General features: G+C 41.6%; 1 protein-coding gene across 1 annotated transcript; it reads left to right on the top strand.

Moving 5' to 3' along the window:
* Positions 1–10711: 10711 nt before the first annotated feature.
* On the top strand, positions 10712–12451 carry RETNLB (resistin like beta). Its single transcript, XM_004436597.3, has 3 exons — positions 10712–10838; positions 11320–11400; positions 12324–12451. The coding sequence occupies exons 1-3, from the start codon at positions 10712–10714 to the stop codon at positions 12449–12451; spliced, it is 336 nt and encodes a 111-aa protein (XP_004436654.1).
* Positions 12452–23381: the final 10930 nt, after the last annotated feature.

The raw sequence follows: 23381 nt of genomic DNA, 5'->3' as shown, positions 1-23381 counted from the left end.
GTCATTCTTCCAAAACATAAACTACACCATGACAGCTGTAGAGTTTCCATTTAAACTTCAGAGGCAATAATTTCAAGCCCCTTGGAAGCTAGATTGACAATCATAGCCAGCCTCTGACTTCCTTTTTAAATTAATGTTTATGTTTCTCTTTCAATTATCTGTTTCTGATTAACAATTTACTCCAAAACTTAGTACTAAAACAACAATGATTTCTTATTTCTCATGATTTGTGGGTTAATGGGAATTTCCTCTGCTGGGCTCACCTGGATTCACTCATATGGTTGCATTCAGCTGGAGGGTTGGCTGGCCTGGAAGGTCCCAGATGCCTTCACTGGTATCTGGCAGTAGGTACTGGCAGTTGGCTGGGGGACCTTGGTTCTTCTCTGTGAGGTTTCTTATCCTCCAGTAGTTTAGACCGGCTTCCTTACATGGTGGTTTTAGGGCAGCACTTCACGGGAATAAAGTGGAAGCCACAAGGCTTGTTATGGCCTAACCTCAAAAGTTGTAGACAGCATTACTTCTGCCACATCCATTGGTCAAAGCAAGTCTCAAGGCCAGGCCAGACTTAGGAGATGGGGAAATAGATTCCATCTTGATGGGAAGCACAGCAAAGTCAAAAAGGCATACGTGCAGGAATTAGAGAACTGGCTTCAGCCCTCTTCACCTCCATCTACCACAGAAACCTTTTAAAATAAGAAAGTATTTGAGTGGTGAACACGATGTAGTTTACACAGAAATTGAAATATAATGTTATACACCTTAAGTTTGTATAATGTTATAAACCAATGTTACCTGAAGGAAAACAAAAGAAGAAAGTAAAACATTATAACTATAGAAAAAGTAGAATGTATCAATAATTATAAAGAAGAAAATAAAAATCACCCTTAATCCCACCACCCCAAGAGAATAGCTGTTAATATGATCAGTGTACACACTCCCAGCATTTTTCTATACATCTTTATATTAGGTCAAAAAATACATGCGCTTTTGTGCCCTGGGGTTTATAACCTGATAACATGTCCTAAACATTTCCACATAATGTACCTAATATCTCATGCATTTAGTATGTCACAATTTACTTAAATATTTTGGATATTTTTACTACTATAAATAATAATGTAGTGAACTTTTTAATATAAACATTGGTGCATATCTCTGATTGTTTCTTTAAGATTAAGTCCATAAAGTGGAATTGCTGGGTGAAAAGAAATATATATATTAAAACCTTGGAGATATTTTGCCAAAGGACCTCCCAGAAAAAATGTTATAATTTTATGTTCCCAGCAGAAGAATACAAGGAATCCCTGTTTTCCTCTTTTGCTTAACCCTGATGAATCTAAGAGGTGAAAACTGACATTCACAGCTATTTCAATTTGTATATCACTGTCAATTAATAAAGTTGAACATTTTCTTCATGTTCATCAGTCATTTGTAGTCTCTACCAGTGCAGTCTACTGTTTGTCCCTCCCTCTGTCAAGGAAAGAAAATAGAGAAGAAAGAGTCTTAGTGGAAAGCCATTTCCTTATTTGACAATATATTAGTCTCTTTCTCCTATAGACAAGTAGCTAACTAGAAATGTGAGTGCTTAGAAATGATAACCAGAATTATGGTTCATTCATCAAAGAGAACGGGTCTGGTGAGGCAAAGGAGACGAAGGAAGGAAGGAAGCAAGGAAGGAAGGAAAAGGGGGAAGGGAAGGAGGAAAAGGGGGAAGGAAGGAAGAAAGAAGGAAAGGAAGGAAGGAAGAGGGGGAAAGGAGGGAGGAAGGGAAAGAGAAAGAAAGGAAAAGAGTTGTGTGTTCAAGAAAAAAGGCAGAGAGGGTTGGAAAAAGAAAGCTAGCATTAAGTTTATGAGCAGAGAAGGATTAGGGAGGTTTGGAAAATTAATGTTGGCAGGATGTCTATGCAGATCTAGACTAGGAGATCATGGATACGAGAACCAGGGAGACTGGGAAGCCCATTACTGCATCTGGGGAATGCCAGGGTTGACCGTTTTCAACCCAAACTTGGTAATTGTCCTTAAAAAGTGACAACTGGTCCCAAACCCTCATGGTATATTTCAACAACGTGAGAGACTCTAGCTTGGCCCTCAAGTTGAAGCAGGATAGAACCAAATAGAAAGATAAAACAAATTCTTGGGCCCACATTCATCCATTCATTTATTCAACCAACTAACCAATGACTATTAGACACCTGCCATGTGCTAGACACTGTGTGGGTGCTGGAAATAGAGAGAAGAATTAAGAAAAGATTCTTGCTCCCAAGCAACTTCAAATATGGCAAGACATCAGACATTTGGAAAAGAAACAACTGGGCAGGGAAGAGACACCTGCTGGTGTCTAATTCTTCAGGCTGTGAACCCATGATGCGTCCACAGTGAGCTCCCACACTTTAAGTCATTTGTGGCTTTGAGCTTGTCTCACTACTAAGATTAAACAAATTAGAAACATGATTTTTCCAAAGCATAACTTAAAATGAGGCACCCCCAATCCAGAATCTCCTGAGTTGTGTTTGTTCTCAAATCACAACCAATACCAAGAGGATTCCAGGCTCAGCCACAGGCTTTTCCAGAACCAGTCTCAACTGTGAGTCTCTAGTCTCTGGTGTGGAGCTGATCGCCCAGCCCAGACACCCTCCTCCTTTCACATAGGTCCTTATTAGGTATGTTGGTCTTCTTTTATATCAGCAGAACTCAGTCAGGACCATCTCAATCCTCGAACTTGGAATCTAAAGGATCCTCTCAGTCCTAAAAGTGATTCTAAACATATGACTCTAAAGAAATCAAACTTCAAAGTGAATGTGTGGAGTCTCTATCCCCTTCCTCCTGGGAACCTGTTTGTCCCCTTTATAAATTTGCCTCCCTGCTCCTAGTGACCAGTTCAGCATTCCAGGAATCTTGAGTAGAGTGAATCAAAAAATAGCCAGATGTTCCCCAATCCCATGTTCTATTCCTGCGTACACGATTAGAGATAGAGATAGAGATAGAGGTAGAGGTAGAGGTAGAGGTAGAGGTAGAGGTAGAGGTAGAGGTAGAGGTAGAGATAGAGACAGGGACAGAGACAGAGACAGACATAGAGACATATGCTGAGGCCTCCCAGTTTGTTCCTGATCAGTTCAGCTCTCCTCTTACAACTTTAAAGAATTAAAGAGCACATGGCTCTTAAGCTGCCTGAGTCATGGTGGGTCCCCCCTCACCGCACCCCCATTTCACTGACAATCAGAGGCTCTTTCAAAAAGGCATTGATTGGAGAATCAAATGGCTGGGTATCCACTCATAGGAATATGGCAGGAGTGATACTACCAAAAGACCTTTCAGTAGCCCAGTACCTTTTACCACCTCTTCTTGGGCATGGGGCAGTTTCCACAGATCTGGCCTCTTTTACAAGAGCTCCTGTCAATCTCCCCCTGGACTCATCCACTTCCTGAATCAGAGCCCTGGAATTTTCCATTGCTTCTCAGCACACAGAGCCAGAGAGACAGAATAACAAGTGGGGAAGAGAGCACCGAGCTAGGATGGCTGCCATGGGAGGTGATCCCAGGGTGAATCTGATAATGCAGACTTGACCTATGTCACCTTTGAACCACTCCACTGAAACACTGTCTACTTCCAGAAAAATCCACATGCCTGTGCATCCTCTAGCCTCCACCATGCTCATCCTCTTTCTTTTCACTTCCTCTTCTCTATTGTCTCCATCTCCAGACACTCTTCTTTCATTATCTGCTCCCAGGGTCCCTCCCTATAATCATTCTTCACCCAGTATCTCTCTTTTGCCTCTGCTTTTGTCCACACCCAACAGCTGAATCTGCTGGCCAGGTATTACCGTAACTAACTTTACAATAAATAATGCCAAGAACATACCGTTGTGTTTATTAGACACTTCCAGCATCCAAAGGGACAACAGCTTTGGACAGATCAATTCACTCAGCCACTCTGGAATACTCCTTTTGACCACCAGAATGCAAATGTTCTTCTCACAGCCGACTTGTGCCTGATTGGAACCTTGATGAGTAAAGAGACTTTATGGTTTCACAGCTAATTGAAAGCATCGACTCATCCAGTTTTACAAAACCAATTTCTTGCCTGCTTGATGATGCAGAACTCTGCAGGCTTAATCAGGTACCTATGTAACCCTTGAACAGATTCTATGATTGTTTTTGAGGGATGTTTTGCCCTGTCTCCAAGCAAACCCAGGACTAATCTCTAGGCAGGGTGTGTCAGCCTCTCAATTTTTATTTGCATTTCATTTTTACAACTAATATCAACTTGACTGATTTCTCATGTAATATCTAAAGTATCTGAATCCACAAAATGAAACAGAAGCACTTCAGTGCCTCATCAGAGAACTCTCCAACTCAAGCCAAAAACAGAGCTAGAAACTTGTGTTTGAGAGACCTGCAAACTTCCTGTGGCTCTTGGTTTTCTTGGTCACCTATTAATTTTTTCCGATGCACCATGAGTTTTAAAAAATTAAGCATACATTCAAATGCAATATATAAACTATAAACATGTACTAATATATTACATTTACTGTAAAATATAAAAGAGGAAATGTTAAAGAATGAGAGAAAATAAATAAAAATAGAAGCTCTGTTATTTACTTCTTATAACCCAGTGGGTTATTTTGTGCGCCTTTGGGGTTCTACATTGCACACCCAGACCCCTGCTCCATGTGCAAGGGAAGTGGTAGGAAAGCAAGGTTGTGCCCCAGCCTCACCTGTAACAGGCGACCGCATCAGCCCCAGTCCCTGCCTTCAGTTTCTCAACTGCCCGGTTACTTTCACTCAGATTTATGGTCTCCCTCTTTGCAGCCTCCGATCTGTGCTGCCAACTTTTCAAACTTTATTTATAAAATAAAATAGAAAGTAATCAGTGGAGAATGGGATGGGGAGAGGAGATAGGAAAGGTTAAAAAGGTACCTCCACTTTTGGGTCAGTGAGAATGGAGTGCAATCTTGGAGGAGGGTAGCTCTAGAGAGAGAAGAATGTTGAAAGACTCCACTTAATTTATCCACAAATTTTGGAGGAACAAAGACCTTTCTTCCGCCTTCTCTGTGTAGGACTTTCTGAATATTTTCCAGGAATGCTGAAGTGGAAGCTCTACCACGGGGTGGCTGATCCAGGCAACGTCCTTACACCATAAGCAGTGCCTACCAAAGGTGAAGGTGCAGGAGCAAAGCAGGGCGTGTTGTCCATAGAGAATTTAAAAACAGTAATAAATCCTAGTAAAAGTCAATTTGATTTTTATTATCACCATACACTGGCCTTTCTAAATAATGTCAATGGTAAAATACTTCTCCCCCAAAACAATGTTAGTCTAAACAATTGCTATGATTGCTGTCGAGTTTTAATAATAATATGTAAGCTTCAGATTAGCACATTTTTATTATTTATCCTTTAATAAGCATTGCATTCTACATGGAAATTAATTTAGAGAACCTCCAGTTATACAATTGGCCCCTACGTACTTGGCCTCAGCTATATGCCTTCATTTTTAAACTAAGTTCTTGACAGTTCAGAAATATTCAAGTTTACATCTGTATCTCCAATCCCCATGCTACTATGTATGCTGCAGTTAAACAGTAGATGCTAAATAAACAATGATAGCCCGGTGATTGTAACGACAAATCAACAGAACTTGAATTACATCAATTTGGTCATTCTATATGAATATGTAGAGTTTAATTGTGTTTCAAATTTATTCAAAGAGTACGCAAACTGAGAGGCATAATATTTTTGTTTGGTAAACGCAAATTTTAGTTCACACAAAAATATACTGAATTTAAACAATATCTTTAAAATTGACATTTGTTATTCTAATAGTTATTTTTTTGTTTAAAACCAAAGAATGAATCAAAAAATAATGATTGTTACTGATCATTACATAATAATTACTAAATATAATTTTGTTGTATAAAGGACAGGGGTGTTAAAAATGATCCCCTCTTACGATGTTAAGTGAAATAAGCCAGACAGAGAAAGACAAATACTGCATGATTTCACTCATATGTGGAATATAACAAATACTTAGATAAAGAGAACAGATTAGTGGTTACCAGAGGCGAAGGGGGTGGGTAGTGGGTGAAACAGGTAAAGGAACACATATGTGCAGTGACTGACGATAATTAGTTTACTTGGGGTGAACACGATGAAGTCTACTTGGAAAATGATAAACAATAATGTACACTCGAATTTTCACAATGTTATAAACCACTATTATCTCAATAAAGTTACTGAAAAAAGAAAATGATCCCCTCTGGTTGTCAAATACACTAGGCATGCCAGTGATCACAGGTGTTGCCCGAGGTGATGGTTACTCTCCCTGTTGTCCAGGCTCATTTTAGCCCAAGGGCACTCTTGTATGATCTTGTTCTCTTCTCTTTCCCTGCCATTCCCAAAAAATTCACTAGCCAATGCAATTCAATTCATATCTCTAAATCAATGCCCTTCTGGTCATCCACTTCCCAGTCTATCGCTTTCTTTATCTGATCTTCTGATCTCTAAAAAAAAAAAAAATTCTGATTTCTCTTCTTTTATTAGGTTATCTATGCTTTATGATCGTCTGTGTACTGATTACTCTCGAATTTATATCTCTGACTCTCACCCTTCCCCAGAACCTCAGACTCATATACCCAACTCCCTATGCCACAGCTCCATCTGGATGTTTGATGGGCATATTAAATTGATTGTGATCAAATATGATATAATGTTCTTGCCATATCTACCGTTCCCCAAGGAGTCCCCATTTCAGTAAATGGCATCACTCTTCAACAAGTCATTCAGAGCATAAACTAGTAATCCAACTAAAAATGGACAAAAGACCTAAATAGACACCTTTTCAAAGAAGATATACGAATGGCCAACAGGTACATGAAAAGATGCTCAACATCACTAGTGACGGGGAAACGCAAATTAAAACCGCAATGAGATATTGTCTCACACCTTAGAATGCCTATTATCAAGAAGATAAGAGATAACAAATGCTGGCGAAGATGTGGAGAAAAGGGGACACTTGAGCACTATTAGTTGGATTGTAAATTGATACATCCACTATGGAAAACAGTATGGAGGATCCTCAAAAAATTAAAAATAGGGCCAGCCACCTGGCTTAGCGGTTAAGTGCACCCGCTCCGCTACTGGCGGCCCCGGGTTCGGATCCCGGGCGCGCACCGACGCACCGCTTCTCTGGCCATGCTGAGGCCGCGTCCCACGTACAGCAACTAGAAGGATGTGCAACTATGACATACAACTATCTACTGGGGCTTTGGGGAAAAAAAAAGGAGAAGGATTGGCAATAGATGTTAGCTCAGAGCCGGTCTTCCTCAGCAAAAAGAGGAGGATTAACACGGATGTTATCTCAGGGCTGATCTTCCTCACAAAAAACAAAAAAAATTAAAAATAGACCTACCATATGATTTAGCAATTCCACTTCTGAAAATATATCCAAAGAAAATGAAAACACTAACTCAAAAAGATATCTGCATCCTCAAGTTCATAGAAGCATTATTTACAATAGCCAAGATGTGGAAACAACCTAAGTGTCCATCAATGGATGAATAGATAAAGAAGTTGTGGTATGTATATATATATACACAGAATATTATTCAGGCATAAAAAATGAGGAAATCTTGCCATTTGTGACAACATGGATAGAGCTTGAGGGTGTTATGCTAAGTGAAATAAGTCAGACAGAGAAAAACAAACACTGTACGATCTCACTTATCTGTGAAATGTAAAAAACAGACAAACTCAGAAAAAGACATCAGATTTGTGGTTACCAGAGGTGGGGTGGGGGTGGGGGGATAGCGAATTGGAGGAAGGTGGTCAAAAGGTACCAACTTCCAGTTACTAGATAAATGTGCTTGCCCCTAAGCACCAGAGATGTAACGCACAATATGATGACTATAGTTGACATTGCTGTATGATGTACATAAAAGTTAAGAAAGTATACTCTAAGAGTTCTCATCACAAGGAAAAACTTCTTTTTCCTTTTTCTCTTTTTCTTTTTATTGTATCTATATGAGATGATGGACGCTAACTAAATTTATTGTGGTAATCATTTCACAATATATGTAAGTCAAACCATTATGCTGTAAATCTTAAATTTATACATGGATGTATGTCAATTATATCTCAATAAAATGGGAGGAAAAAAGAACATGACCTTGATTTTTCACTACTCTCTTTCTCCTCTACCCCACATCAGTCAACCCTAAAGAAACTCAACCTTCTCTATATAATCCAAATCCATTCAATTCTCACTCCTTCCCCAATCATCCTCTGAGACCTGGACCTCTACAGAAGCCTGCTACCTGGTTTCCTTGCTCTCCTGTTTTCCATCCAATCTCTTCCATAACAGTGGCCTTAGTAAGCTTTATAAAACATAAATTATCTTATGTTACTCCCCGGAGCAAACCGCTGCAGGAATTTCCTGTCAAATTTACAATAAAACCTAGAGCCCTTACATTGGCTTACCAGTGCTACATAATCTGGCCCTGGCTGTATTTCTGACCTCACTTCTCACTCCTCTTCCTTATTTACTTCACTCTCTCGGACCACACTGCCTTTGTTGCCATTCCTTCAACACACCACCATCTCCCTGCCTCTGGCTCTTTACACTTGCTTGCCCCTTAGCCTGGAACATTTGTCCCAACTTTTCCTGTGGCTCACCCCTCACTTCTGCAGATCACTGCTCACAAGTCACCTTCTCTGAGACGTCTTCCCTGAACACACTGCATTTTGCACAACAGCACAGAGGCACGCCAATTGCCTTGCCCTAATTTCCTTTTCTTCAGGGCATTTTTCAATATCTGACATAGTATATATTTATCTCCCACATTAGAACGTAGTCTCAAGAGGGCAAGGACCTTATCTACATTGCCCACGGCTGAGTCACCAAAGCTAGAATTGGTACACAGAAGCTCTGTAAATAGTCATTGAATTAACAATTGAATTAATCTACCCAACTTCTATACCAAATCCAAGTCTGTGCTCTTTCTTACTCTCTATCACTCGTTTCTTCAACTCCCATTTGGTAATTAAGGAAGCCTCCTTGCCTTTTTGCTGGCATTGCTAAGCCTCATTCTCAAAGTTGCCTGAGAAAGATATGTAGAAGACCTGGCTGTTCATCAGAGGGTAGGTCTACAGAAGGGGGCAGCGAGGCTGGCCACAGCAGAAGCAGGGCCGGACTTTCCCACCTCTGCCTCCAGTAGCAGTCTCTGCTTCTTCATCTTGCACTTGAATCACGGGACTCAATCACGGTGACCATGCGCCCGCCATGGAGGATGAATCATAGCACTCCCGCTCCTCTTGCCCATACACAAGTCCTCTAATCTTTATTCACTATTCCAAAACCTAAAAGGCTCTGAAAGCCTAAAATAGTCCCCAAAGTTTAAGGCTAATTCATCTGGCAGCAAAGCCTGACGTGGCCTAGTGTCGGCTATTTATGGTCTTTATTCCACGCTTTGTGAATATTCACAAATTTTCACAGCAGACGTATTAATGTGTTTGATTACTGGATGCTGCCCCAGACCTCCCCAGTAGTACAGTGTAATATACAGAATTTTCACTCTCTTACCCTCCAAAATCTGAAAAATTCCGAGTTCTGAAACACGTCTGGGCCCAGCCACCTTTAATAATAGACTGTGGAGCCCTACTGATTTTTTCAGCCTCACGTGGTGGACAAGGAGGTCATGTGACTCAGAACTGAACAAGGAAATTTAAGAAGAAATCTGCTTGGTCTTCTGGGGAAAAATCTAGCATCCAACATGAAAAGGCAAAGACTCCAAAAAGAATGGCCTTATCTCACTCCTTCCTTCCCTCTTGCTCAGGTAGGGTCACACCTGAGGATGTGATGCCTGCCATCTGCGACTCTGAGGAGACAACATCAAGGATGAAAAGCCAGGGAACTGAGGGTGGTGGAGAAGAAGGGAAAAAGACCAGGCTGGTAATGACCATGTTGAGCCTTCAGAAGAACCCTGGAATCAAGCACCACGCTTCCGGTTAAGTAAGTCGTAATCCAGTTTGTTTGCAAACCAGTGGTACTCAGGTTTTCTGTTACTTTCGCACAGAGGGGATTAGCCAGGAACAATAAAATGATGTCTAAACAGGAGACAAGTAGGGCCCTCTGTCAGCAGCCCATAAAGTCACCTCTTCCTGATGAAGGATCAAACAAGAGGCCTATAATACAGGGCAGTCAACAGAAGGCCCAGGTGCTGGACTCCTCATCAGGCTGCCAAGAAGAAAGGAGAGGGAAGAACAGAAAGGCAGGGCGACTCCCCTTGGCAGAGAACCACAACAAAGGCAGCCATTGTTCATCGTGGGCACACTAACGTTTACCACAGTTATGTGTCACACTCCAGCTGGCACAGTCCTTTGAAAAGGTACTGGGGAGTGTGTTGGTATGTGTGCCTGCTTGTGTGTTAAGGGGTGGTCAGGTCAATACCACAGGGTATATAACCTCCTTGCCTGGCCAGTCCTTGCAGACCTTTTCTGAACTTTTCGGTGAGTGAGTCTGCTCTGCAGCCACTCCCTGCTCCTCCAAACTGCTTAAAGAAATCCAGGCTCCCCCATACTAACACTGCTGTTCCTCCCTCTGTGCTCTCTCGAGACTCGCCACGTTCTCCTCTCCCTTCCTTCCCAACCACACTAGAGCTCAGAGAGCTCAGCGTCTTTCCATCTTTCCTCCCAGCCTCAGGACACTGCCTTCCTACAGGATGAAGCCTACCTCTAGCTTCCTTCTCATCCTCATCTCCCTTCTCCAGCTGACGATCCCAGGAAGTGCTCAGTGTTCCTTAGACTCCATTGTGAATGAAAAGATGAAGCAAGCTCTCATCCATCTAGGTAAATGACAGGAGTTGGGGAGATGTGGGAGGGTAGCCCCTGATCTGCCTCCTGTCCTAACTTGTCCTCTATCCCATCCCAAGATCCAAACCTCTAATGAGTCCACTCAAGCCCAATCTTCCTGCCCAGGTCTTTTTCCACTCCCTTATAACTTTTTGGATTCTTGGCTAAAAGTTCAGGTTTCCCTGACAACAATGAGATTGATGATGAGGAGGAGGAGGAAGAGGATAGCTATAATTTATGAACTCTCACTATAAATGAGATAAAATGCAAAGCCTTACATAGATTACTTCACTTAATTTTCACTTTATGAGGTAAGTACAACTATTACTTTTGTTTTACAAATGAAGGAAGTAAACCTTAAAAGCTAGTGAGTAGCCTGATTATGGACACACTGCCACCTCTAAGGTAGACGGGCATTTGGAAAGGGATTATGGGAGACAGAGATCATGGGCCATACCCCTTCTTCTCTCCCACTCAGAGTTCAATCCTTCTGCTCCTCAAAAGAAGATCTCATGTACCAGTATCAAGACCTCAGGCAAACTGTCCTCCTGCCCTGCTGGTGAGTAACTCCTCGAGAAGGGATGGCAGGTAAGATGCCCCATGGCCTCCCCTGTCCACTCCCAGCACCTACACCTTCCGCATCTCACATTTGTATTAGCCTGCGGCTGAGTCATACTCCTGGTTCCCAGAGATCCCTTACCCATTCTCATTTCTCTTAAGGATGCTACTGAGGGATCTTGGGTTTCTGCCTCTTCCCATCCCACCTTCCTTTCAGGACCTCATATACTGGCCCTTCCTCCCCTCAATTGCCATGTTATGGTCACGTCACCTACCACTCCCCCATCCTTCATCTCTCTTCCCCCATCTATTCCCTTGTTTTGGTGGGGAGAGGCCAGTGCAGAGGTGAATTTATCGTGAATCTAAGGAAATAGAAACACCCAGGCCCCTCACTTTCTTCCGTGCCCCTACACCTAAATTTGTTTTAGTAATTTTTGCATTTTTTTTTCCTTAAAGAGGGTCCTCAGGGGCCGGCCCCATGGCTTAGCAGTTAAGTGCATGCGCTCTGCTGCTGGTGGCCCGGGTTGGGATTCTGGGCATGCACCGATGCACCGCTTCTCTGGCCATGCTGAGGCCGTATCCCACATACAGCAACTAGAAGGATGTGCAACTATGACATACAACTATCTACTGGGGCTTTGAGGGAAACAAAAAACAAAGGAGGAGGATTGGCAATAGACGTTAGCTCAGAGCCGGTCTTCCTCAGCAAAAAGAGGAGGATTAGCATGGATGTTAGCTCAGGGCTGATCTTCCTCACAAAAAAAAAAAAAAAAAAAAGAGGGTCCTCAAAATTGAATTAGCTTTTAGCCCCACAAAACCAAGATACACTCCTGTGCTGCACAGGGATGAAAAATGGTTATGGGTGGACTTTTCTCTTCTCAAAACCTAAGGGCTCTGATGTCTATGTCTCATGTGCTCATGCAGGGACTGTTGTCACCGGCTGTGCTTGTGGCTATGCCTGTGGTTCCTGGGATGTCCGGGGGGAAACCACATGCCACTGCCAGTGCAGCTTGGTAGACTGGACCACTGCCCGCTGCTGCCGCCTGACCTGAGAAGGAGGAGGATGGGAACCCACTTGTGTGACCGTGACTCTAAAGAAACCACGACCCCAAACAGGAAACCTGACTCAAACTGTCCCTTTCATTTGTTACAACCCTACTTCTTGGGTAATAAAAACAATTTTTGCATCTCTCTGTGTTTATATTTTTGATATTACCACTCCTGGCTAAGGACTCCTCTAGCCGGAAAAAGTTTCCAGCATCCCAATTACTCTAACTTGGCAAGGATTAGGAAAAAAATGGGGAAAACGGGAAAAACTGATATTGACACTCCAGTTCTTTCATTATTGTACAAAAGGATAATGACTCTGTGCCAGGCATTTTGCTTAGCACTCAAGGTACAGAGAAAAAATAACAACATGCCCTTATGGAGCTCACCAACTAGAACAGGGGGCTTGGCAATTCTTGGCAGGGTAGCTGCCAGGCTTGTAGGGATGCCATGAAGAAAGGAGAGGAGAGAAAGAGAAAGGCAGGAAGACTGGCCTAAGCAGAGAACCAGAGCCAAGGCAGCTGGTACCTCTCTGGACACACACTGGAGATTGCTTCAGGCTCTTTCTGAAGGCTTGACCCTCTCTGGCTACCATAGATCCCAAGTACTGCCAGTGCTTGTTGGTAGAAGGGAGGCAATGCCCTCGCGACATGACAGGCCACCAGGGTATTAAACGTCCCTGCCTTCCCAACCTCGGCAGCCCTTCCCTAAGCCTGGCTGTGTGAGTCTGATGCACAGCTCTCTTCCCTAACATCCCTTCTCCTCAGGAGTGCTGCCTCCCTTTCCCTGCTCCCAAGAGCACCTAGTCCTACTTTCTCTTCTCCTTTCCCTCCCCTCTCGACCCAAGAATCGTTTTTCATTTTCTCTCCATTTTCCCCTTCATCAAAGGATGCTGCCTTCCTACAGGATGCAGCCCTCTTCTCACCTCCTTCTCCTCATCCCCTTTCTCCAACTGATGACCTTAGGGGATGCTCAGTGCTCCTTAGATTTTGCTGTGGATGAAAAGATAAGAGCAGATCTCAGTGAACTGGGTGACTGATACTGGAGGGGGTGATGGGGATGGGGGCAGTTATATCCCTGATGCTTAATCCAGCTGCTAGACTCCACCCCATTTCCCAATCCGTCTCCAGATGGCAACCTTTACCTAGAAGATCATCCCAAAGTCCCTGCCCTCTCTATGCCTTCTGGGCTCCATGAGATGCTGGTGATGGCATTGATGAAGGCTACACCTAACATTCTTGAGCACTATGTGCTAGTTGCTGTTAGGTGTTCTATTATTATTTTATTAACTCCTCAGTACAACTCTATGAGGTAAGCACTGTTATTTCCATTTTACAGAAGAGGAAACTGAGGCTTAGAGACGTTACATAATTTGGCAAACAACACACAGCTATTAAATGACTTGATGCTGGACACAGGGACTCCTTTGTATGAGCAGAAAGGTGATATAGGATTTGGGGAAGGGGGTCCGCCAGTTTGGGCCCTGTCTTAGCTCTTTGTCTCTCTCACGGAGTCTAAGCCATCAGGCTGTACAAAACAGCTCTCTTGTTCCAGCATCACTAATGAGGGTAATCTGTCCACCTGCCCCTCAGGTGAATAAGTGTATGAGGATGAAGGTGCTTGCTCACCCCACACCCATTCTTGTGCACCTGGGCTCAGGCTGTCAAGCCATCACTGTACCAGAAGGTTGTCCCCAATTTCAGGATTGTCATGTCATTGGGTTGAGTCACAACTCCAACACCCGTAATTTTCTATCTATTCTTTCCTCCCAGGGGGCTACTTAGGGATCTGACATTTCTTTCCACTCTCTCCCCTCTTCCTTAGTCTCTGCTACCCCAACCTTTCCTCCCCTTCAGTGCCCTGCCATGTCACCTCCCTCCTCCCCCATATCTTCCATCTCCCCCTCCCGATCTAATCGCACACTGTTTCTGCCCCATCATAAGGCAGGAGACAAAGAATGATTAAGGGAAGGCTTCTCTCAAAATCTAAAGGTTATAGTTTTCTCTCCCCTACCCCATGCCACACAGGGTATATCATCACTGGATGCTTGTGTGGCTACACCTGTGGCTCCTGGGATGTCCAGGGGTAAAACCACGTGCCTCTGCCAGTGCAATCCTGTAGGATGGGCCACTGCCCACTGCTGCCACCTCATCTAAGTAAAGGAGGACGAGATCTCAGTCTGGGACCATGAAAACAATAAAACCACGGCCCCGACCAGGAAACTCTACCCCTTTCATTCAAACCGTGACTTCTCAACTTAAGACCCCTCTGCTTGTGACACACCTGCTTCCCGAATAATAAAGATAGTCTTTGCATCTCTCTGTGCTTCTGTCTTTGGTATTGCTAGCCCCTGACCTGGGTCTTCTCTATCTATAGGATCTCTCCTCTACTCCAAGTACTCCAACATGTGCTGTGATGGGGGAGGCTATGAAGAAGATCAGAGGGACTGAAATCAACATTCCATTCTCCCCACCATTATCTCATTCTTCAATAAATATTGATCAACACTATTCGAGGCTCTGTTCTTGGCAATAGACGTATAGAGAAGTAAAAACTACATACATACCCTAAAAGTACTTACTATCTAGAACGTTCCTTAGACAGCAAGGCATGTATGCTTTGCTGCTGCCTGTGAATGGTCTAGACATCACTCCTCTAATCACCCTACACTGTTTTAAAATACCGGTTTTATTATCTAAGTATGGCAAGGCCAACAGATCTGGAGATGCCTGCCATTGAAAAGGAAATTTGTCATACTCACAGATCCCAAGAGAAAGGGGCAGGCTATGCCATGCCACAGGGGGCCACTCAGGAAGCACTGAGGTCAGCCAGGAGGTATAGGGAGAGGGGGGAAATGGGCAAGAGCCTTTACCGTGGTTTCCATGGGAATGAATGGGCACAGCAGGGTAAGCAGATTTAGGATTGACTAGTTTAAATAATTTCAGCAGGCTCTGGGGTACAGGGGCTGTCCTAGATGCCTGGTACCTGGCCTTATGGTGATAGGGCAGGTGGATATTGACCCAGAGTGTGAGATCCCTATAAAGGAGGTGGGTGAGGTTATGGGCTCTGGATGAGTTGCTTTGCATATGAAATGCATCCTCAAGGCTAGTTGTTTGCCATCTCTGGAAATTAGCTACCTTGGGGAGGAGCAGTCCCCCAGGGTCAGCAAGGCCCCTTGAGGTTAAAGCATCAGAAAATAAAAGGCATGGTTAATACACACACTTTTTACAGGCGGTCAATTTTCCTGCCACTTCCTCTAGGAAAGGAGCCTGACACATAATTCCTCTTTGGACTACTATGGTGCTCCAGCCTGGGAATTCCTATATGGTGCCTCAGATCTTTCTTAGTATGCTAGAATCTCTATGTCACAAGCTCAGGGAGACATCTGTCATATTGTGAGGAATTTTTGTAGTACAAATAATAGGCACCTGGGCAAAATGTAAGTGCCAGCTGAATCCCTGATCCTTTTAGCTGAAGCAGTGCTTCAGTCTGACTCACTCTCAGGGTCAGACTGTCTGCTCATGGTACAGTTTCCCTTCCATGGGATTTGATTGATTTGCCCAAGAGTTAGTTATGCACCTGGAACTGGACCCAAGGCTGATATCAAAAGACAAACCCTGAGTTGTACTAGCCCATGGATCAGTGCTGTGAAACACCCGGGAAAGAACAGGCGAGTCTTTTGTCTTTGGAGAAGCCAAATAGAAGAGAAAGTAGCAGATGCCAAAGGCAGGTGGTGATTCTTCCTGTAGCCTTCTGGTGTCTCCAGGGCCAGTCCCTGAGTGCAGGGCCTCTCTAGAGAATCATGAACCAGGAGTGGGATATCAACTGACAATGTTTACAGCTTTGCCAAACCATAGGGAGAAATCTTCACTCTATTGCCTCTGGGATCCAGCATATATGAATCTGCTTCTAACTCTAACATGAATGACCTCTCAGCCCCTACTCTTTGAAGTCTGCAATCATTTGTCCCAGGCTGACTGGTTCTCAATGCCTCTGGTAAGGAAGATAAATCATCCACTGTATAAAATCATATAGCCTAGTACCCATGATTTGTAGACAGTCCTTTTCAATTATCCACCAGGCACTTGATAATAAAAGACTCCATGTTACTGGCTCTATGGGCAAAAAGAAAAAGATAAAAATGGGACCAGTATCCAATGTTCCCATTCTTGTCCACATGGGTCCAGTATGGAACACTCTGACAAGTCTGGGTATGCTTTCCCTCCAAATGGGAATGGTTTACACCACTTATTGTGTGTTGATTCAGATCGTGGTTCCACTGATGAGGCCACCATCTTTTCTGTCCTTGGAAGAACCAGAGAAGTGTGATTGGTGTTCAGATCTTCATTCTAATAGGAGGGTGGTAACACCAATGTAGCAGACCTGGTGTGGGGTCAGAAGTCAGATTTTATAATGCTGCTCCCTCCTCTCCTCCTTACCTCTACCTCCACTATAACCATCACAGCAAAGCTCTCGCTCCTCACAACTTCTTTCCTCTGAAGTTTGTTACTCCTTTAGACAAGAGTTAGCTTATTTATCTCGAAGACTCCATTGAAAAATATAGGTTTCATTACAATTATCTCAAATGTTCTATACTACTGGCCTTATCACGAGCCCAACACAAAATTCTCTTATTCATGATACTGTTTAAGCCAAAACATACTCAATATCTTTTTGCTGAACTTTTATCTTTAGGAAAGAAAAATGGTAGTAATATTCTACAGGGAAAAAAATCCCCCAAACAAGGCTGACAACTGCTTTTTTTTTACTACCCAAATCCCAAAAATGTCATGATCACAAAAAGAGCAGGAAATTTTTCAGAAACCTATACATTATTCAGTGATCTTTGATGATTTATTATTCATGAGATGATATTGGGGAGGTGGAACATTCAAGACAGGAAACAGAAAAAGAAAATGAAGGTAAAGCCAAAAATGTGTGTGCATTTAGTTCTCCATAATTTTTATTCAAATGCTGAATACACCCCACATAAGCTTCACCTGTTGCCCTTTGGATACTTAGAATACCATAGCTCACAGTCTTTTTTTTTTTTTTAGTCAATAAATTTTATTATTTTAGAGTAGTTTTAGTTTCAGAGCAAAGTTGAGCAGAAATTAGACCATTCCCATATACCCCATCCCCCCCCACACACAACCCCCCTATTGACATCCTCACACCACAGTGGTTCATTTGTTACCATCAATGAACCTCTATTGACACATTGCTATCACTCAAAGTTCATAGTTTACATTAGGGTTCACTTTTGGTGTTGCACATTCTATGAGTTTTGAAAAATGTATAATGACATTTTTCCAACATTGTAGTATACAGAATAGTTTCACTGCTCCAAAACTCCTCTGTGCTCTGCCCCCAACCCTTGGCAACTACTGATTTTTTTACTGTCTCCATAGTTTTGCCAATGCCAGAATGTTATATGGGTGAAGTCATACAATATATAGACTCTTCAGATTGGCTTCTTTCACCTAGTGATATGCATTTAAGGTTCCTCTATATCTTTTCATGGCTTCATAGGTCATTTCTTTTTAGCATTGATTAATATTCCATTGTCTAGATGTACCATGGTTTATTTATCACCTATTGAAGAATATCTTGGTAGCTTCCAAGTTTTGGCAATTATGAATAAAGCTGCTAAAAACAGCCATGTGCAGGTTTTTATGTGTACATACGTTTTCAACTCCTCTGGACAAGTACCAAGGAGCGTGATTGTTGGATCATATGGTGAGAGTATATTTACTTTTGCAAGAAACTGCCAAACTATCTTCCAAAGTGGCAGTACCATTTTGCATCTCCACCAGCAATGAATGAGAGTTCCTGCTGCTCCACGTCCTCACCAGCACTTGGTGGTGTCAGTGGTCTGGATTTTGCCCTTTCTAATAGATGTGTAGTAGTATCTCATTGTTGTTTTATTTGGCAATTCCCTAATGATATATGATGTTGAACATATTTTCATGTGATTACTTGCCCTATGTATATCTTCTTTGATGAGGTGTCTGTTCATGTTGTTGGCTCATTTTTTAATTGGGTTGTTCATTTTCTTGTTGTTGAGTTTTTAGGGTTCTTTGTATATTTTGGATAACAGTCCTTTATCAAATATACATTTTGCAGATATTTTCTCCCAGGTGTGACTTTTTATTCTCTTAACATTGTCTTTCACAGAGCAGAAGTTTTTAATTTTAATTAAGTCCAGCTTATCAATTATTTCTCATGAATCATGCCTTTGGCATTGTATCTAAAAAGTCATCACCATACCCAAGGTCATCTAGGTTTTCTCCTATGTTATCTACCAGGAATTTTATAGTTTTGCATTTTACATTAAGGTCTGTAATCCATTTTGAGTTAATTCTTGTGAAGAGTGTAAGGACTGTGCCTCGATTCATTATTTTGGATGTGGATGTCCAGTTGTTCTAGCGCCATTTGTTGAGAAGATTGCCTTTTCTTCTTTGTATTGACTTTGCTCCTTTGTCAAAGACCAGTTCTCTATATTTATGTGGGCCTATTTCTGGGCTCTCTATTCAGTTCTATTGATCTATTGTTTTCTTCTTTTTCAAATACCACACTGCCTTGATTACTATAGCTTTATAGTAAGTCTTGAAGTCGAGTAGTGTCAGTCCTCCAACTTTGTCCTTCTCCTTCAATATTGAATTGGCTGCTCTGGGTCTTTTGCCTCTCTATACAACCTTCAGAATCAGCTTGTTGATAACCACAAAATAACTTGCTGAGATTTTGATTAGGATTGTGCCGAATCTATAGATCAGGTTGGGAAGAACTGTCATCTTGGCAATACTTAGTCTTCCTATCCATGAACATGGAATATCTCCCCATTTATTCAGTTCTTCTTTGCTATCTTTCATCAGAGTTGTGTAGTTTTCCTTATACAGAGCTTTGTTGTGGACTGATGTTTGTGCCCACCCCACCCCAAATTCATATGTTGAAACCCTACATCCCAATGTAATGGTATTAGGAGGTGGGGCTTTTGAGAGATAATTAAGATTAGATGAGGTCATGAAGATGAAACCCTCATTAATGGGATTAACACCCTTGTAAGAGTCACAGGAGAAGTTGCTTCCTGTCTCTGCTTTCTGCCACGTGAAGATACAAAGAGAAGTTAGCAGTCTGCAACCTAGAAGATTGTCCTCATCAGAACCCAACCATGCTGGTGGCACCCTGATCTCAGACTTCCAGCCTCTAGAACTTTGAGTACTAAATATTTGTTATTTATAAGCTACCCAGTCTATGAATTTGTTATGCTAGCCTGAGTAGACTAAGACAATCTTGTGCATATTTTGTTAGATTTATACCTAAGTATTTAATTATTTTGGATGCTAATACAAATAGTATTGTGTTTTTAATTTTATTGCTTGTATATGGGAAAGCAATTTACTTTTGTATATTAACCTTGAATCCTGAAACCTTGCTATAATCACTTATAAGTTCTAGGAGAATTTTTGTTGATTCTTTCAGATTTTCTACATAGACAATAATGTTATCTGCAAGCAAAGACGGTTTGTTTCTGCTTTCCCAATACCTTTTATTTCCTTTTCCTGTCTTATTGCATTAGCTAGGACTTCCAGTTTGATGTTGAAAAGCAATGGTGAGAGAGGGCATCCTTACTTTGTTCCTGATTTTTGCAGGAAAGCTTTGAGTTTTTCACCATTAAGTATGATGTTATCTGTAGATTTTTTTGTAGATGTTCTTTATAAGTTGAGGAAGTTCCCCTTTATTCCTAGTTTGCTGAGAGTTTTTATCATGAAAAGGTGTTGGATTTTGTCAGATGATTTTTCTGCATCTATTCATATGATCATGTGATTTTTCTTCTTTAGCCTGTTGATGTGATGGATTACATTAATTGATTTTTGAATGCTCAACCACCTTGCATACATGGAATAAATCCCAGTTGGTCATGGTATGTAATTCCTTTTATACATTGTTGGATTTGATTTTCTAATATTTGGCTGAAGATTTTTGCTCCACCCTCTTTTTACACTGGAATAGCAGTACTCAACTAGGAAATTGGAAATGTCTGGAGACCTTTTCAGTTGTCACAACTTGTGGGGAGATAATAATATTGGCATCTAGTGGGTATAGACCACAGATGCTGGGAAACATTCTGCAATGCACAGGAGAAGCCTCCACAACAATTATCGTATACAAAATGTCAAGTGCCAAGAATAAGAAACATTATGCTAAAATATATGTTTCTATCATCAGATATATGGCTCTGTTTCTGACCTAAAGGGAACTCTGGAGATGGGTCTTAGCAAAAGTAAAAAATACTATTCTTCTAGATGCCACTATTTTTAAACTAACATAATGTACCTCCACTCCCTGATTCCCAAGAGGGCTGCTTATAACCTAAATCAAGGTACAATGATCATAGAGAATCCCAGATTTCCCAATAGCTGAGGTGACCACATTCTAGCAATTAGAAGCACATTTCTTATACGTGCTTGAACTGACCAATGAATAAGTATCTGGAAGATACTTTGAATGACAGATTTCTAGTTCTACAGAAACCATAAAATTGACCTTAAAAGAGAAAGATATTTGAGTTACCAGTGTACCATGTGTTACAGATCTATATGCCAGCTGCTTTTATTATTTGTGTGCTCGCTGAATTTCAAAGCCAGGGCTTCTGCACATTTGTGCCGCAGAAACATAATTTAGACCATTTGGGAAGATATTGGTAATCCAGTAAGTCATCATTGGGCCCTTCTCTTTAGCATCACATACGTTATTTTGAGATATTAAGTGTTATTTTAGTTAAATAAATCTTCTCTTACATAAGGAAGAGGAATTTTTATTTTTCTGTTTGGCAAATCCCATATAGAAGAAATGTCATACCACATGATCTATAAGGGAAAGAATACAGTACTAAGACTTGGCCCTAAGCCATTAGGTAAGAGTGGAGAGAGAAGAGAAGGGCTCTAATTATGAATAGAAACTCCTTTAAGTCTCTAAAAAGACTGAAAAGATAACAAGAAAACAATTCTATGACTCTACAGTGACAGGACTTGTCTGAGAAATGATCACTATTTGATTGACCTGTGATACAATTTAAGAGATTCTAAGAAAGCTCCCTTTCTTCAAATATCCTTGTCCTTTCTGCCTCAAATACTGTCACTAGATTAATTTGGAGAGTGAAAGTGACCAGACATCTCTAAGCCTTCTAATTAAATACACACGCCCACAGGAGTGGTCCCACTTTGAGTCTTATCAAACAGTGTTGTTTGTAAAATGGGAGGGACAATAGGAACTAAGGTAGAAAAATTACTAAGACAAAGTTTACACTTTTTACTGTGAAAAAGTATGGGGAAAGGAGAAGGGAGAAGAGATAGAGTTTTTCTCTGCTAATCAGATCTACCTGGGAGAGGGTACCATAGCTGACGAGTAAGTGCTATGTAGAAATGGTGGGAATGTGAGGATGTGTTGGTGGGGGTGTCAGGAGAGAAAGGCTGAAAAGAGAGGGAAGAGATGCAGAAGATTGCCCGAGACTGGGTGTGCTTAGTTGAAAAAGGTAGGCTTCCTCCCACTACAGGCTGACAGTTGGTTTTCAAGAAAAATCATTATGAGTGAGGCTTAGGGGTTCCACTAATTATGGAAAACCCTGAGAGAAGAGATTTGTGAAGCCCTCATTAGCATAAAGTTGGCGGAATTAGGACGACAAGCAGTAGGATTCACAAGGGAGGAAGACAGTTACCACTTAATTATATGCTGTCTTATGTAAACAATGAGTACCAGAGAGTAACTAAGATAAGCACAGGTTGTGTGAGTCATCCACCATACCTAGCAGTGAGTAACCCATTAATTATTACTGATTGTGTAAAATTTCACACTTCCAGAGAAAACACATTGGTAAACCACATTGGGTGTGGTCTCCTCTACATAGAATCATTATCCTTATGAGTAAAGTAGAGCCCCTAAGTCCTAATATTCATAATAATTGCTGTTTTAATGATATAAAACACACACATACAATTTATGAAGACATAAAAAGGATTTACTGATATAACAGATTTTTTGAGTTATTTAATCAATACATTTTTGCTCTTGGTAATAGCTAATTCCTAGTTTTCCCGTAGTCTCCCCACCCATTGAATCAATGGAGTCATTTCTTAGATTTTAATCTGAAAGCTGACTTCTTTGAATCCCTAGAGAGAAAATAATGTTTAACATCAGGATTTTCTGAAAGAGAAAATTTGAACTAAATTCAAAAATCTTTCCTTTATAAAGAAAGCCAAAGTCTGATCCTAGAGTCTTACCAAAAGCCAATGTTCTGTGTCTCTATTCTGCCATGGAAAAACCAGACTTTATTTTTATGGGTTAGGACATTGTTTTTGAATCATGTAACTTAGGCATCAGTGTTGTCACCTCCTAGACAAAGTTTCCACTGCTCAAGTACCTGTTTTTCTTACACTAGGAAGAACTGGAGAGTAGGTTTGGGTCTGAGGATATCATCCTGAGGGTTGCCATTGGGGGAGGGAAGTTGTGTGTCAATCCTGGTCTTTGACCTGTTCATAGATCTTTTATAGTGCTTGTTGCCCATTCCTCTCTCTCATTGTGTGCACTGCTGACCATCAGCCCAACGCCCCTTCCTCACAGATCCCTCCCTTCCAAGTTGTTATATTAGAGTAGATTATTTAACCCTCACTGGCTTATTTCCTCCAAAGACTTGGACACAAGAGTGGAGGTCTAGTTGCTGTTGTTTAAATACTCCACGTCACTTAATAAATCAAAACATTCTTCTGGTTGGGACATGATGACCAATACAAAGTCATCTTGGATTCATGATACATTTTGGGGGCAAAACATACTTATTTCTGGAAACTTAAACATTTGCTTCCTTTTTGGGGGAAAAATTATTAGGACTCTCTCCAGAAAATATCCTCAGTAAGCACAGAGCATTCCCTGTCCCTA

This window comes from Ceratotherium simum, chromosome 15, assembly GCF_057802395.1.
Source record: "Ceratotherium simum simum isolate JZ-2026a chromosome 15, ASM5780239v1, whole genome shotgun sequence".
Lineage (NCBI taxonomy): Eukaryota > Metazoa > Chordata > Mammalia > Perissodactyla > Rhinocerotidae > Ceratotherium > Ceratotherium simum.
This window is presented reverse-complemented; position numbering and strand designations above follow the sequence as displayed.